We start from the raw sequence: 17,963 nt of genomic DNA, 5'->3' as shown, positions 1-17,963 counted from the left end.
TGGCCTTAATGGGATCACTGTCTTGATGGCGCAGTTTCATTCCATTTTACTTTTCTCTTTCCTCTCTTTTTCTTTCAGGCGCCTTTGACTATGTCCATAGCACCTATCTTATTCCTTCGTCTCCTGAATATCTGTGCATTGGGCTGGGTAGAGCAACCTTGTAGAGCAGAGGGTAGGATCTTAACAGCAGCACAAAGGATTTCAGATAAATGTGCTGGTCTTGAGAGGAACAACCTTGTATGACTGAGTAATTGAGGATAGTGTCATGAAGTAGGGGAAGGTAAGTGAGTAGTAAGCATGAGATTTTCCAGTATTAGAAATAAGGCTTACTTTTTCCCTATAAAACGAAGGCATTTAATGGGAATTACAGTTAAAACTATTTTATGAACGTACAGCTTCAGAGGCAATATGTCATCAGAATCAGGTTTTGATGTTAAACATACTTCTTCTAATTTTCCATTTTGCATTCTATATTATAAAATAACCCTAACAATAAGCCACTTCTTGTTTTGTAAAGAAAATATTACAGCCCCTTTCTTTATCATGGCAGATACCATAACAGTAAAAGGTGACCCCAGTGTATAAATAAGACAGGACCAGAACATTCACGATAGGTGCTTCTCATCCCCCGCCCCTTCCTGCACCATCCCCCTTTTAACAGGTCACAGTACATACCTAAAAAAACATTCAGTGAAGTCGATATGGTCCCCTCTAGTCTGTTGTTGTCTATGTCCACAGGGCTTGCTCTAAAGAATAACTCTCTGTTGGGTTTGGATCACATCCAGTACAGACCAAAAGTTTGGACACACCTTCTCATTCAGAGTTTTCTTTATTTTCATGACTATGAAAATTGTAGATTCACATTGAGGGCATCAAAACTATGAATTAACACGTGGAATTATATACATAACAAAAAAGTGTGAAAATATGTCATTCTAGGTTCTTCAAAGTAGCCACCTTTTGCTTTGATTACTGCTTTGCACACTCTTGGCATTCTCTTGTTGAGATTCGAGAGGTAGTCACCTGAAATGGTTTTCACTTCACAGGTGTGCTGGTGTGGAGGAGGAGGTGTGATGGTGTGGGGGTGCTTTGCTGGTGACACTGTTGGGGATTTATTCAAAATTGAAATTGAAATTTTCAGGTACATTCCATACAGGCTGTAGCTAAACGGGGACCCTCTTTGGGATCCCAGTTGTCACCAAGTCATTTTGTGGACCCTAGTAAAAATAAGATAAAACCTACATGGTTGAACTTCCCAGGGAGCTGGAAATGTGGACATAAACAATGCATCACTTGCAAACATGTAGAGATATCTGCAACATGTCTAAAGTGTAAAATACAGTATGTAGGCTGTACTATGAACGCTCTCAAGTGCCATATTAGAAGACACATTTCGGACACCAAGGGACTTAACTTTAATGTGTCCTCTCTATCACGGCACTTTAGAGACGTCCATGGAGGGGATGTAGGTTCCTTGAGAGTGATGAGAATAGAAAAAGTACATCGACATACCAGAGGAGGAGATCATCGCAGGGCCCTCTTTAATCGTGAGTCTTTTTGGATATTTCAACTGGACACACGTCAACCGCTAGGTATAAATCTATGGCAAGACCTACCGTATATACTCGAGTATAAGCCGAGTTTTTCAGCACGATTTTTCGTGCTGAAAACACCCCCCTCGGCTTATACTCGAGTGAACGCTCCACCCGCAGTGGTCTTCAACCTGCGGACCTCGAAAGGTTTCAAAACTACAACTCCCAGCAAGCCCGGGCAGCCATCGGCTGTCCGGGCTTGCTGGAAGTTGTAGTTTTGAAACCTCCGGAGGTCCGCAGGTTGAAGACCACTGCGGCCTTCGACATCATCCAGCCCCCTCACCCCCTTTAGTTCTGTACAGTACTCTCCTCCGCTCGGCGCTGGTCCGGTGCTGCAGGACTGTCCGGTGAGGAGATCGTCCGGTGGGATAGTGGTTCCAGGCTGCTATCTTCACCGGGGAGGCCTCTTCTAAGCGCTTCGGGCCCGGCCCCAGAATAGTCACATTGCCTTGACGACGACGCAGAGGTACGTTCATTACCAACGTACTTCTGCGTCATCGTCAAGGCAACGCCTCTATTCTGGGCCCGAAGCGCGGAGAAGAGGCGCCCCCAGTGAAGATAGCAGCCCGGAACCACTATCCCACCGGACGACCTCCTCTCCGGACAGCCCCGCAGCACCGGACCAGCGCCGAGTGGAGGCGAGTACTGTACAGAACTAAAGGGGGTGAGAGGGGGCTGGATGATGTCGAAGGCCGCAGTGGTCTTCAACCTGCGGACCTCCAGAGGTTTCAAAACTACAACTCCCAGCAAGCCCGGACAGCCGAAGGCTGCCCGGGCTTGCTGGGAGTTGTAGTTTTGAAACCTCTGGAGGTCCGCAGGTTGAAAACCACTGAGGGCGGATGATGACAAGAGGATGATGAAGGGGGGGTGGGGATGATGACAAGGGGATGATGAAGGGGAGGGTGTGGGATGATGACAAGGGGATGATGACAGGTGATGATGATGAGGGTCTGGATGATGACAGGCGGTGATGATGATGAGGATGTTAATGACGGGGGTCTGGATGATGACAGGGGGGGGGGATGATGTATTTCCCACCCTAGGCTTATACTCGAGTCAATAACTTTTCCTGGGATTTTGGGTTGAAATTAGGGGCCTCGGCTTATACTCGGGTCGGCTTATACTCGAGTATATACGGTAATTCTATCCTGTTAAGATTGGACATGGGAGCAATGTAGTACGAATCTATTTAGGGTGTCCATAGTTTTTTTTTCTTTCTATTTAACTGTCTAGCCCATCTTTAAACAAACATACAAGCAATAGTGTCTATTTTCTAAGAACAATAGATAATAATAACAAAAAATACAATATGATAATATATATAATAATTCAGAAAAAATTGAGTAAACAAAAATAGAAGAAGTCTGATGGTTTTATAATAGGTAGTTTTTTGATGTCCAATGTAAGATCCATTCCAGGTTTTCCAGCTTTTTCTCATCATGCTAATGAATGGTCACATGACCTTAAGATTTTATATATAATGTGTGTATTTTTATAATCTTGTATGCCATGACTAAGGACCGTGCATAGGTCCAAAACACGTCGGCGTTCAGAGTTCCTGTCTGTTTTTGACCCAATAAAGAAAACCTGCTTTTATCTGCACTACTGGGCTGGATCATCTGTTTTTCTTTCCATACCTATTGGGCTGGAGACGCTGTTGGCCGGATCCGTGCACAGGTGCTGTGGGTGAAGGTGAGCTGTCGGTGTGCTCATTTATTCAAAATTGAAGGCATACTGAACCAGCATGGCTACCACAGCATCTTGCAGCGGCATGCTATTCCATCCGGTTTGCGTTTAGTTGGAACATCATTTATTTTTCAACAGGACAATGACCCCAAACACACCTCCAGGCTGTGTAAGGGCTATTTGACCAAGAAGGAGAGTGATGGGGTGCTGTGCCAGATGACCTGGCCTCCATAGTCACCGGACCTGAACCCAATCGAGATGTTTTGGGGTGAGCTGGACCGCAGAGGGAAGGCAAAAGGGCCAACAAGTGCTAAGCATTCTCTGGGAACTCCTTTAAAGGGGTATTCCGCCACTAGACATATTATCCCCTATCCAAAGGATAGGGGATAAGATGTCAGATCGCCGGGGTCCCGCTGCTGGGGACCCCGGGGATTGCTGCTGCAGCACCCCGCTATCATTACTGCGTAGTGCGAGATCGCTCTGCACATAATGACGGGCAATACAGGGGCTGGAGCATCGTTACGTCACGGCTCCGCCCCTCGTGACGTCACGGCCCGCGTCAATACAAGTCTATGGGAAGGGGGCGTGGCGGTCGTCACGTCCCCTGCCATAGACTTGCATTAAGGGGACGGGCCGTGATGTCATGAGGGGTGGAGCCATGACGTCACGCTGCTCCGGCCCCTTTATCGCCCGTCATTACGCACTGTGCAGTAATGATGGCGGGGTGCCCAGCAGCGGGACCGCGGCGATCTAACATCTTATCCCCTATCCTTTGGATAGGGGATAAGATGCCAGGGTCGGAATACCCCTTTAAGACTGTTGGAAGACCATTTCAGGTGACTACCTCTTGAAGCTCATAAAGAGAATGCCAAGAGTGTGCAAAGCGGTAATCAAAGCAAAACGTGGCTAGAGCCTAGAATATGACATATTTTCACACTTTTTTGTTATGTCTATAATTCCACATGTGTTAATTCATAGTTTTGATGCCTTCAGTGGGAATCTACAATTTTCATAGTCATGAAAATAAAGAAAACTCTGAATGAGAAGCTGTGTCCAAACTTTTTGTCTGTACTGTATGTCAGGCATACGTGAACTCAGCCTAAATCGTGACCCGGCTTGCCATAACTGATGACAACGTGCATCAGTTGCGTGGCATCTGGCATTTAATGTTTCTGGACGCCGGACAGGGGAACGCAGCAAGATGTGGTGCTGGTCCGACGAGTTCAACTATCTGGCGTTCAAACTGTGACACCGTTTGAATGTGATCTGTCGCAATCAGATGAATGGGATCAGTTCTAACACCAGTTTCTCTATAGCACGTTTTATACAGCGCCGGAGGGAAAAGATACCGGACATATGTAATCCTAGCCTTAAAAACAAATCGGGCAAGGCCACCGCCATCAGAAAATAGAACAAGATTGGAAAAAAAGAACATGTTTCACTATCTGGTTCTAATCATTAAAAGAAATCTAGGTGATCCGTTCCCTTTAATACAGCGCACAATGGAGAAGAATATGGATCTCAACAGATAGGAGGAACTCCTATTCCGAGTGTGACTTGCTTGTCAGAATTACTTGTTTGAGTCCTTTCCTGTTTTATGAGAGTAATATGATAGTACCTGGGTGTCTCAGGTCACTCACAATGTACGTACTGGTTACATATCTGCCCTTCACATTAGTAAAGTAAACCATATTTTCTAAACAGTGGGAGATAAAATATTCATCCAATGTTATGTGCCTGCTTATATTTACACATCTACTTATTTCCTATTCTTTTGTTTGGTACAGGTCTCAGAGTTGGTTAACTGGCTGGATCCCTTCTTGGTGCCCAACCTCCATGTCTCAGTTAAAAGCTGTGGAGTCCAGGATTCTTCAATGTATGTAACCATTATTAGTTACTGTACGTAACCAATGAGCCTATACTTCTCATAGACCATGTTCACTCAGGGTTACACTGCAGCTTGGTCCCGGAGGTGCATTGTTGCAGCAGCCATATTCATTGTATGGGATATTATAAAATCCTCTTCACACAAAGCACCCAAGACTACCATTAAAATGGTAGTTATAGTATTAAAGGGGTACTCTGGTGGATAATTTTTTTATCTTTTTTAAATCAACTGTTGCCAGAAAGTTAAACAGATGTGTAAATTACTACTTTTTAAAATTATTAATCCTTCCAGTACTTAACAGCTGTTGTATTCTCCGCAGGAAGTTCTTTTCTTTTTGAATTTCCTTCTTGACCACAGTGCTCTCTGCTGACACCTGTGTCCATGTCAGGAACTGTTCAGAGTTCAAGCAAATCTCCATGGCAAACCTATCTTGCTCTGGAAAGTTCCTGATACAGACAGAGGTGTCAGCAGAGAGCACTGTCGTCAGACTGAAAGGAACTCAAGAAACAAATAAAACTTCCTCTCTAGTATAGAGCAGCTAATAGGTTCTGGAAGGATTAAGATTTTTAAATAGGTGTAATTTACAAATCTGTTTAACTTTCTGGTACCAGTTGATAAAAAAAAAAAAAAAAAAAAGTTTCCATCAGAGTACCCCTTTTAAAATGGATCAGCCAGCAGATAAACAACGTTTAAAATAAGTTAGTGGTTAGATATAGCTTCTCAACAAGATTCTGGGCACTTTTTATCACCATAGTCCTGATTCTGGGCACTTTTTATCACCATAGTCCTGATTCTGGGCACTTTTTATCACCATAGTCCTGATTCTGGGCACTTTTTATCACCATAGTCCTTTCCTAAGCCTATATAGAAGCCTTTTTGTTAATGTGTAAATAAGGCTCAAGTGCCAACAGGGTGTTTCCCAGCATGGCAAAAGCCCATGTCTAGCCAGCCTATCTCCTCTTATTCTTTGCCTCCTTGTGGTTAATAAGCCTGTTGTTTGACAATTAAAGGGGAATAGATATATGCAAGTGAACATGGAGGCATGAATAAGAGAAGGTCTGACCCTTGCTATTCTGGGGAACGCCCCCTGGGCACTAGTGCCTCTTTTACATATTAGCAAAAAGGCTCTTCTTAGCAATGGAGATGGCAATTGAGATAAAAAAAAAGGTATCCCCGGTAGACTAATAAGATCCCTTATCTAAACATGAACTTATTTTTACTCCTGTTTAAATGTTGACAGGTCCACTTTAAAATTACCTGAGCAGGACCAAGTGCTGTCACCCCCCAGATAGCTAGAGTGAATGGGCGCAAGCACACTGCTTTGATTTAATTTAATATTTTGTCAAAAAGCTATTCCTAGCTGCCCTAATACATATTTCCAAGTACCCTGCACAGGCAGAGCTGAAGTCGGTTCACAATAATTATTTTACATTTTTGTTTAGCTCCTTTGCTTATTTCTGTGGGTCCACGTGTGATTACAGTATATTGCTATCTCCTAATCCATCAGACTATTACTATCGCCTATTTTGTACATTGGACATGGACATTTTGTACATGTTCTTATCTTTGATGAATTCGGGTAGAAAACAGACATGGTGCACATCTACAATCTTGTATAATGATCTGATTGCTTCTCAGCATAATATCAAAAACGAACAGGTTGTTAGTATACATTTTTGATCAAAAAGTACAAGCCCACTCGCCACGTCAAGGCCACCTATTTAAAGTGGGTCCCTAACGTCCCTAGCATAAAATGGCGTAGCACTGGGCGCCGCGACACCAGTGCCCACAGGGGGAACGACCCACTGGTAGAGCAGCCCCAATGCCACTCAAACCAGTCTATGGGTCGCACCTCCCCGCAGACACGGCGCCACGGCAGCAGCAGACGCCGCACAGCACCACACCAGTGTGAACAAGGTGTAACAGCTCACTAACCATGTTCTCCCGTCAGACTGGGAGGCTGCTAGGAAAGAAATGGCCCTTGTGTAGCTAACTACTACTTATATAGGGTTGGGCTGAGGGGGTGGGGAAGAGTGCAGCACATGTTCAAAAAAATAAAAAAATAAAAAAGAGGAGATAGAAAACAGTGTGAATTCGGGTAGAAAACAGACATGGTGCACATCTACAATCTTTGATGAGCTTCGTATCTGAGGAATATAGGTAAGAGGTACGAGGCCATGTGCATCCTAGATCCTTTTAAAAAAAATAGGGAATCTATCATCAGTATCACCCGCACTAACCTGTTGGTATAAGGTAATAGAACAAGTGACACTGATGAAAACCATACTTACCGATCTTCTGTCCGTGGCTTTGTTCTTCTGTAATCCTTGGTCATCTGGATATGGTAATGAGGTGCTGGGAGCACAGGAGGCTTTTCAAAGCACCCTGTGCATGGTGACATCCTATGTTTGGAAGATCTGTGCATGCTGTCGTCTTCATTGTCATGCCTTCTTTCCCTGTGCTGAGCCTGTTATGCTGCAGAATGGAGCGCTACTCTGCAGCATAACGGCTCTCCTCCACATGCACATTAGCCACAACCATTATGTTGCAGAGTAGAGCTTCATTCTGCATCATAGCAGGCTCAGGACAAGGTGAGGAGGTGTGACTATGAAGAAGCCAGCCCCCACAGATCTTCAAAATACTGGATGTCACCATGCACAGAGGGCTTAGAAATACCTCTGTGCTCCATGCTCCTCATTACCATATCCAGAAGACCAGGGATTACAGAAGAACGGAGCCTTGGGATTGGTAAGTATGGTTTTAATCAGTGTCACCCGCACTATTACCCTGTACAAACAGGTTAGTCGGATGATACTGATGACAGACTCCCTTTAAAGGTAGGTTCATGCTGAAGAATTGGTGAGGTTGAGTGAATGGTCAGGAAATGTTCTGCTCTGAGCAGAATTAGCGTGGAATTGGAAGAGGAATTTGATGCAGAACTTTTAAAAGGAAATCTGGAGGAGTATCAGTACTACAACCAATTCCACTTCAAACTCATTTAGTCAGGAAAAATAAAGTTCCATTGACTTTAATAGACTTTTACCCGTGGATTCCGCCAGAAGAACAGACATGTTTTATCTACTGGCGGAAAATAATTCAGCATCAGAATTCTGCTCAGCGTGAACAGAGAGGCGGAAAGATCATTCAAGTCAAAGAAGCTTTTTTTCAAGGCGGAATAAGTGAGGGGGATTACTAGAGTAAATTCCTCAGTGTAAACCTACCCTAATAGGCTTTTTATCATGTACACAGCTTCTATGCAAATGTATGCACGTCCATGGTAACAAACTTATCGAGGTACCCTATTGTGTAGCTCGATTCTGCAGTCATCATCCCATTCATCTGCCCCTTATCTTTCTAACCATCAGATAGTAACAGAGCAGCAAATGTCAGGGAGTAACACAGATTCCGACTATACTCGGAATTTGTAGTCTGTTACCATGGAGACACATATAACTGCACAGGAGCTGTAGACAGAAAATAGTAGGACATTGTTAATCAAGTTGATATTTATTAAGTTACTTCATTTAGATCAGTGGTCTCAAACTGTGGCCCTCCAGATGTTGCAAAACTTCAACTCCCAGCATGCCCGGACAGCCGTTGGCTGTCCGGGCATGCTGGGAGTTGAAGTTTTGCAACATCTGGAGGGCCACAGTTTGAGACCACTGATTTAGATAAAGGACAACCTCCAAGCTCTTTTCACCTTTTCTGGTTGTCCTGTTGTCTGTTTTCCGTTTAGTGGATATAGTGTCACAGTTCAAGATCACACAACCATTTTACTGGGAACCGATGCTGATGTCTTATTTTAACCATTTGCCATCCCTTTCCGTATCGGGAAAACAAAAAATAAATAAATCCTACCATCTGGCTGGGTAAAGCAGAAACAAACAAACAATATGTTTATTATATATGAGATTATAATTATTTTTTTATTCTACTTCACTATTCATATACATATTTTCACTTATTTAGGTATCCGGAACAAATTTTCTGCTCGCTATGTCTCCTTACCTGATCAAAATAAGATCTGGACACTGACAGCGAGTCCTGAGCTCCGTGACAAGACTCCACTAGTGATGGTTCATGGATTTGGAGGAGGAGTGGGACTCTGGATTCAGAACATAGACCCTCTGAGTACGCGAAGAACCCTCCATGCCTTTGATTTGTTGGGATTTGGACGTAGCTCTCGACCAACCTTCCCCGGTGATCCAGAAGGGGCAGAAGAACAATTTGTTTCATCAATTGAGCAATGGAGGCTGGAAATGGGAATCAAAGACATGATTCTTCTGGGCCATAGTTTAGGGGGATTCCTAGCTTCATCTTATACCATTAAATACCCTGATAGGTGAGAGAAAAAGAACTTCTTGTCTTTGTTGAATAAACTAAAACATACTTTGCTTCAACCCCTTAAGGACTCAGCCCATTTGGGCCTTAAAGGGGTACTCCACCCCTAGACATCTTATCCCCTACCCAAAGGATAGGGGATAAGATGTCAGATCGTCGGGGTCCCGCTGCCGGGGACCCCAGGATCGCTGCTGCAGCACCCCGCTATCATTGCTGCGCAGAGCGTGATCGCTCTGCACGTAATGACGGGCAATACAGGGGCCCGAGCATCGTTATGTCACGGCTTCGCCCCTCCTGACGTCACGGCACGCCCCCGTCAATACAAGTCTATGGGAGGGGGCGTAGCGGTTGGCACGCCCCCTGCCATAGATTTGCATTAAGGGTACGGGCCGTGATGTCATGAGGGGCAGAGCCATGACGTCACGCTGCTCCGGCCCCTGTATCGCCCGTCATTACGTGCAGAGCGATCTCGCTCTGTGCAGTAATGATGGCGGGGTGCTGCAGCGGCGATCCCCGGGGTCCCCAGCAGCGGGACCGCAGCGATCTAACATCTTATCCCCTATCCTTTGGATAGGGGATAAGATGCCAGGGGCGGAGTACCCCTTTAAGGACTCAATTATTTAAATTTTTACGTTTTCGTTTTTTCCTCCTCGCCTTCAAAAAATCTTTAATATTTTCATCCACAGACTAGTATGAGCGCTTGTTTTTTGTGCGACCAGTTGTCCGTTGTAATGACATCACTCATTATATCATAAAATGTATGGCGCAACCAAAAAAAATACTATTTGTGTGGGGAAATTAAAAAGAAAACGGCAATTTTGCTAATTTTGGAAGGTTTCGTTTTCACGCCGTACAATTTACGGTAAAAATGACATGTGTTGTCTATTCTTTGGGTAAATACGATTAAAATGATACCCATTATGACATACTTTTCTATTACTGTTGCGCTTAAAAAAAATCGCAAACTTTTTTACCAAATTAGTACATTTAAAATTCCCCTATATTGAAGACCTATAACTTAAGCATTTTTCCGTATGAGGGCTAATTTTTTGCGCCGTGTTCTACTTTTTATTGACACCATATTTGCTGATATAATACTTTTAATCCATTTTTTATTAATTTTTTGGGGAATAAAATGTTATAAAAAAGCAGCTATAAATTTTTTGGGGAATAAAATGTTATAAAAAAGCAGCTATTTTTTTTTACGTTCACGCTGTTCACCGTACGGTGTCATTGACATGTTATTTTAATAGTTCAGATATTTACGCACGCGGCGATACCAAATATGTGTATAAAATATTTTTTTTTAACACTTTTTGGGGGTGAAATAGGGAAAATGGGACAATTCTCGCGGTTATGCTTAGGACGTAAATGTACGTCCTGGAGCGTTAAGTACCGGCTCACCAGGGCGTACATTTACGTCCTGCGTCCTTAAGGGGTTAATACCAACATAGAAAATAGATAAGCAGATATGTATTCTTCAGCAGATATTACATATACTGAGCACAGTGGTTCTATGGAATCCAGCTTGAAGGAAACACAGACAGGCTCCAATACGGATTATATGATTCCCTCTGAATGGCTTTACGGTTTTCAGAGGTCTCATTGTTATAACTTTGGTCAGGAATGGAGCTCCAATTCATCGATGGCTAGGAGTCCCATACCTAGCCTAATTCATAACTACTGTATCATTCCTGTAGTGATTTATATGACAGATTAATAAAGGAGCCTTTCAGTGTATCATGCTACCCATGGTTCAGACTTCATGAAACTAGTGACAGGTTCCCTTTTAGTCTTTAAAGTGTTACTGTGTCGTAAAGACATGTCAGAAGTTTTGATCGGTTGACGTCTGGGCGCTGGGCTGCTATGAGGTGACAAGGAGAAAAGCTGTCAACAAAGGCACTCTCTCTCCCTTTTTATTCTAATGATCCTGGGGGTCTCAGCACCCACTTTTGACATGTTTCTAACTTCCATGTCGGTGAATACAGTCTGTTATGTGTTGTCATTTCAATATGAGAGAAGCTAGCTGTAGTTTCCTTTAGTGGCATTGCATGCATGCTCCGAATGATCACTATTTTGTCTCCCATCTCGACATTTACATGTGTATTTATGTGACCTCTTTTGTAAGTGTTATTTTAGGATTTGGTTATAACCCCTATTAAGAAGGGACCTTATTCTACAACTTTGGATCATGTCAGGGACAGCCAGCTGCAATGAGCATTGTATACAGTGGAGATCGTGGCATTGCCGTTGGCTCCTTTTGCCTTACTCTTTTGTAGTTCTTTAGTAGTTTGCTCTTTTTCTGTATTTACTTGTTTAATTAATTGGATGTCTTTAAGAATATACTGAAAAAGGTAATAGTGAGACCTGCAGAAAGCTTATCCTCTGATAAAACTAATGTTGTGTATAGTTACAGATTGCCGTGCTGCTAACATCTTTGTTTCCAATGTTTACTGATCCAGTTTGGTTTATCTTTCAGAGTGAAGCATCTTATTCTTGTTGATCCTTGGGGCTTCCCTGTTTTACCTACAGACCCCAATGAGGTGCGCACTCCTCCAGCCTGGGTGAAAGCCATTGCTGCGGTTCTTGGCCGATCCAATCCTTTGGCAGTTGTCAGAGCAGCAGGACCATGGGGTGAGTGTAAATTGTGTTTTATCTTCTAGATAGGCCAGAAAAGCTCTGCTTCATAATGAAGGCATCTCTGGTTACACAGTAAGGCGAACCCTATTGTATGCTGATGAGGAACACCGCTCTGAAACAGCACTGCCTTTAGATGGGTGTATCTGGTTTTACTGATAACAAAAGTTAGGCTTCCAGGCTTTTAAAGCGGTACTCAACTGGCCAGCCTTCCGGCTGCGTTTGGAACATTTAGTTCTGAACGCTGTGCTCGAGCTGCGGGGGTCAACCATGCCACCTCGTGCCTCTAGGCCATGCTCACTCAATGCAAGTCCATGGCAGGGGGCGTAACGGCTGACACGCCCCCTCCCATAGACTTACATGGAGGGGGCATGGCCGACCCCCGCAGCGCGCACAGCATTTGGAACTAAATGTACGGAATGCAGCCGGAAGTCTGGCCAATGGAGTACCCCTTTAAGTGGGCATCAACTAATAGTGCAATAACCTATAGAAGGCACTAGCAGACTTTATTTTGTACCTGTCAGTCAGTGGTCAGGTCTGGGTTTTCAGACTCTGTCCGACCACAAGAACGAGCAGGGAGAGGAGCATGCAACCGTGTGCTTCTCTCCCAGTTGTGTGCCTATGAGACCAGAACAGCACCATACACTAACATTATCAGTCCGTCCTGGTCATATGAATGACATAGAGCTGGGAGAAAACATGCTAAGTGTGTGCTCATTCTGGTGATCAGTCAGGGTCTGAACATTCAGACCCTGACCAATAAAAACTTAGATATGTTTCTAGAACACATATTTATTTTAATTTTAATTTTATTTTTTTTATCACTGTGCCCATTTAAGTCTCCCTACTAGCTTTATCTCCATTATGAGATGAATGACATTTTATGTGACGTACAAACAAATACACTATGATAAAAAAATTAATTTCACAACAGTAGCATTTGTTTTACAAACTGTAACTGAAGGATTTTTGCAGACATTTTTGTGATGTTCTGATTCATTTAAATGGCACTTGCAGAAAGTCCCTTATTCAAATGTATTTTCATGTGATATTTGTACTTTTTGTCTCACTTTAAAAATAACAAAAGTGTGCCGTATTGCTGCTATGTGTCTTAACATTATGTTTGGTGGGTGTCTGGTTGCTAGGAGATCCCTAGAAAGGGTATCTTATTGGGGGGGGGGGGGGGGGGGTTACTGTAATATAGACTTTTCTAGGGTACCTGAACCCTAGAGCACTGATCTTCACTAGTGACACGGGAAATTCCTTCTTGTGATCATAGGGGTCCTGTGGATCAAGATCCAATTGGTCAGTAAATTGTGGCATACCCTACTAATGTCATAAGTAGAGTCAGTAGTTACCCTCTTGCTTATATAGAGGTGGAATTTCCTTGTATACATCTTTCGTATATCACAGGTGCTGTATCTTGTATTTTGTCCAGTTGCTCTTTGCAAAGAGAGATTTTTTTGCTGATCCTTTCATTTCTAGTTTTGTTGAAACTGCAATAACTTCTATACTATGTATCTGTGATTGACCAGGTCCCAGACTGGTGCAGAGATTCCGTCCAGATCTGAAAAGAAAATTTGAAGAGTTCTTTGAAGATGACACAATCATGGAATATATTTATCACTGCAATGCCCAAACTCCAAGGTACGGTGGTCTTCATAGATGTGCGCAGTAATTTTGTGTGATATTCTGTGCCTTGTTTATATTGTGCCTTTTGTTTCTGGTAGTGGTGAAAGTGCCTTTAAAGCCATGATGGAGAAGTTTGGCTGGGCTAAGCGTCCAATGATGTCTCGTCTAAATCTAATTCCAAAAGACCTCCCTATTACATTTATCTATGGAGCTGAGACCTGGATTGATCAAAATACAGGTGACAAGGCCAAACAGCTTCGACCTGATTCTTACGTGAACACTTTGGTAAGAGTTACTTGGAATTGATGAATTAATTATCTGTCAGTATTTTTTGTTGTATTTCTGGTGATTTTCAGAAAGATGAATTCACACCGTGTAAAAAATAAAACCATGACTTTGCTTAAAGGAAATGCATCATCAACCGACATTAACTCTTCAGACGCGGAGATGAAAGTTGATCGCCACGTCGAAAGTGAAAGCTTCCCGGCAGCTCAGTCGGGCTGATTGGGACCAGCGCGGTAAAACCAGGGTGTCCCGATCAGCTGTTAGGACACAAGGGGGGTCCCTGCCTGCCTCCTCGTCTGATTGCCGATTCACTGCTCCTTGCCTGAGATCCAGGCAGGAGCAGTGGAGCTCTGATAACACTGATCAATGATATGCTACGGCAAAGCATTGATCAGTGCCTGCAATCAATGTACTGCTTGTTATAGTTCCCTATAAATAAAATATTATGTATTAATATAAAAGTGGGATAAACAATAGGTCATATTCAGGTTACTCATTTCCTTTAAAGTGAATATTCACCATTTAATTGTAGGTTCAACTATTATTTATAAAATATAGCTCTATAAGGATTAGTGTTCTATTCTGATTAAGCATAGCAGAACACCCTCTTCATGCATATTAATATTCCCCCTGTGAGATCTCTTTTGCGAGCAGAGTGATCTTGCATACTGTTGGCTTGCAGTGACGATTGGTACACATGAACTGGTGACCGGTGCTGCTTTACATCCGCGCCATGTTTGTGGCGCAGCTGTGATTGTTACTGTGAGCCAACAGAATGTGCGATCACTCTGCTCATGAGAGATTTTACAGGGGAGGAACATGAATATGCATGAAGAGGGTGTTAACATGGAAGATACGGGCCAAATGTCACTGTGCAGCTGAGGCTAGGGAACGCCCTCAGTGCACCAAGCCACCTTATTTGCATATTTACATTTTTTGGCACAGAGTCATGGATTAGAAAACGGTGGACTGTTTTAATCATGGTCACCCGCACTGTTACCCTGTACCAGCAGGCTAGTGCAGGTGATGCAGATGACAGATTTCCTTTAAAAAATTCCTTGAAGTAGTCCATGTTTATAGTTTGTAATTGAAGATGGCACGTTTTACAATAAGGGCAAAAAAAGCATTTGAATTAGTTTTTAGGACAAAATTGTATAATTTTTTATTAACTCACATCTGATCCTATTTTCCCCCCAGGCCATCAAAGGTGCCTCACACCATGTATATGCCGATCAGCCGAGAGTCTTCAATGCTGTGGTTGAAGAGATTTGTAATGCGGTAGATTGAGATCACTCTATGCCATCCTGAAAGGAAACTGTCCAATAATCTCTGAAGCTCAAGATGAAAAGCGAATTCTACTCTGACCTGTCTACTCATGATTGAGTAGGTTAGAGGACAGAATAATACAATAGCTTTCTTACAGTGCCACAGTCATGTCCCCTGCAACATCGGCACCCATTTTTGGTGACATTCACCAACCTTTATGCTTCGTGTCAACTCTGTGTCTTAGAGGTTTTCAAAGAAGAGCAAGCTCTCTTAAGTAGAGATTGGAGGCCCCCACAACTGATATAAGGGCAGTATACAGACCCCCAAGCAATGAATGTTTTTTGCAAAATAAGGTTCATAATGGTTTTTGGAAAAGCTGATTAATACATATATTTAGTGGTCCTTTTGTTCTGCACCAGTTACTAAAAGAAGCACAGATCCTACTGTATTGTGAGTTAAGGATGTGTAATGTATGTGTAAGGATGTTCTCAAATCTGAGGGGATCACCATGAATGTTGATAGCACTACCTCTTTTCTAGGTATCGGTAAATGTAAGAATCAATGTAAAGGATGAATATTGTGCCATTTATTGTCACAGTTTGCCAAGTAGATTGTTTGTTTGTTTGTTTTCAGTGAGTTTAACATTTGTAATCCTGCTTTGCCTTTAAGCTTTGCTATAATGAAACCCCTTCCATAGCCATCCAGCTGCAAACAGGACCCTGACCAGTTTAGCTATACATATTAAGATGCAAGAAATTAAAGAGGAATTAACAAGAGATGGCCAGTTCTATGAGACAGTATACAGAGGTCTAGGCTACCTCCTATGTGCAAGTAACTGCATTTATATGGATTGTACTTTAAGAGGTTGTCCAGCAAACAACTTGTGTATAGTGTCAAAAAGTATAATAAAGCAACACTAATATACTCTGTTAGCCAATGTAAACTTAATTACATTTAACGACCAGTAATACCAGCTCCCCCTTCACATCGCTGGTCTCATCCTGTGCTGACAGGAAGGAAGAGGGAGGGATGGAAGCTCTTTACATTTGTGATATCACAGATTACAAGAGAGAGAGAAAGCACAACTGATATGGAAGATCTTTGCCCTATGGCTAATAACATTATATTAGTAAGTTACATTATTATACACCATACACAGGTTGTTTCTTTTGCTGGACAACCCCTAATATGATTTCTGTTGTGTTAACCTTAAATTGTACAACTTCATGGGGTTCTTTGGACATTAAAAATTGATGGTTTATCCTCAGAATAGACCATCAATATAAGTTCAATGGAAGCCTACTGCCAGCGCCTCCACAATCGGCCCACTAGTGCTGCGACATCTCCGTTATTTTGTACTGGCACACACCATACTACGTGTAGTGGTAGTGTAAGGTGCCGCAGCACTGTACTGTTCACGCTGGCTTTTCAAACAGCGGATTGGTAAGGATGCAAGGAATCTGATTTTGAGAATGTTTAGGCCATACATTTTTTTAATATTCTCTTTTAACCTTTTAGACCTGAACAGATTTATATTGTTTTATGCCCATATGATTCACCCCCAATATACACGTTTACACTTTATATCTGCAGAACATCAGATGTTCTGTGCTTAGAAGATGTCCAGTAGCCATAGCCTTGGGACTACCTACCTCTATAATCTAGCAATTTTGTACTGTAAACAGATCCTGTAATGTCTCACCATCTCAGGGCATTACTTTTCCCCAGAGTGCCTTGAATATGACAGAATACATGTTATTACTACTCCTGCACAAATATTTTGCTATGGGACTTTCCTATCTGTATGGTTTCCCAGCTACCAGAACATGCCAGTAACATTGTTCCATTTGATACATGATGAAGGCATGGTGGGAGTAGGAGTTTCACAATAGCTGGAGAGCCACAGAATGCAGATCTAGCATAGGAACTCCCCGAGTGAACGAGAAAACTTAATTTGTGCCACTTTGTTGCCCCCCGCCCCTCCCCCCGCCTTATGGCAGCCTAAGAGTAACTGCAGTTGATATGATTTTTGACTCTTGATCATGACTTTTCTTCCCTAGTTGTGGAACTGATAACCACTAAGATAGGAATAAAATAAGGTAAGTTATACTGTAATTATTAGAGAGGACTAAACTAAACTGGATAACTTAAAACTATGTGGAAAGAAAGCACTTGATAGTAAGTAAATAATAATTTATGTTCTTTATTGCTATTTTGAGACATACTGAAGTTTGTGGCATTTTGCAGCACAAAGCCAGTGGTAAGGCAATATCTTACTCCTTACACAATCTACGTGTGTTATTGGTATTTCATATTTGTGATATTTGTAATAACAAAATACTTGGAACTGCCCTGCAGTTCTCATGGTGCATTGTACAGTTTTGTTAACTTTATATTAATATGTATTCTAATAAAGTCCTTGTAATCATATGTGTTGCTTGTTTTCATATAACTATACAAACTAACCACAATAGCTTGACCAGGCCATGGTTCTTTTCAGGTGTATTCACAAAATATCCTGAATGTTTTGTTGTTACCCAGGCGTACTACTGCCCTAACAATACAGTGATGGTGGGTCCAAGCAGTCAAGCCCCTGGCATATATATATATATATATATATATATATATAATATATA

The 17,963-nt window shown here is 42.5% G+C and overlaps 1 protein-coding gene across 2 annotated transcripts in view; it reads left to right on the top strand.

The window, feature by feature from the left end:
* Positions 1-17,757, top strand: part of ABHD4 (abhydrolase domain containing 4, N-acyl phospholipase B) — a 31,071-nt gene extending 13,314 nt beyond the window's left edge. The window contains exons 2-8 of one of the 2 annotated variants that reach the window (XM_056527538.1): positions 79-280; positions 5,066-5,154; positions 9,136-9,508; positions 11,987-12,141; positions 13,680-13,791; positions 13,875-14,061; positions 15,259-17,757. In XM_056527538.1, the coding sequence (XP_056383513.1) occupies positions 5,115-5,154; positions 9,136-9,508; positions 11,987-12,141; positions 13,680-13,791; positions 13,875-14,061; positions 15,259-15,348 (957 nt within the window). In that variant the 5' untranslated portion in view covers positions 79-280; positions 5,066-5,114 and the 3' untranslated portion in view covers positions 15,349-17,757. The remainder of the gene's footprint in view (positions 1-78; positions 281-5,065; positions 5,155-9,135; positions 9,509-11,986; positions 12,142-13,679; positions 13,792-13,874; positions 14,062-15,258) is intronic. The other variant, XM_056527529.1, reaches the window with a different exon arrangement.
* The last annotated feature ends 206 nt before the right edge of the window (positions 17,758-17,963 follow it).

The sequence above is a fragment of the Hyla sarda genome, chromosome 1, assembly GCF_029499605.1.
Source record: "Hyla sarda isolate aHylSar1 chromosome 1, aHylSar1.hap1, whole genome shotgun sequence".
NCBI lineage: Eukaryota > Metazoa > Chordata > Amphibia > Anura > Hylidae > Hyla > Hyla sarda.
This window is presented reverse-complemented; position numbering and strand designations above follow the sequence as displayed.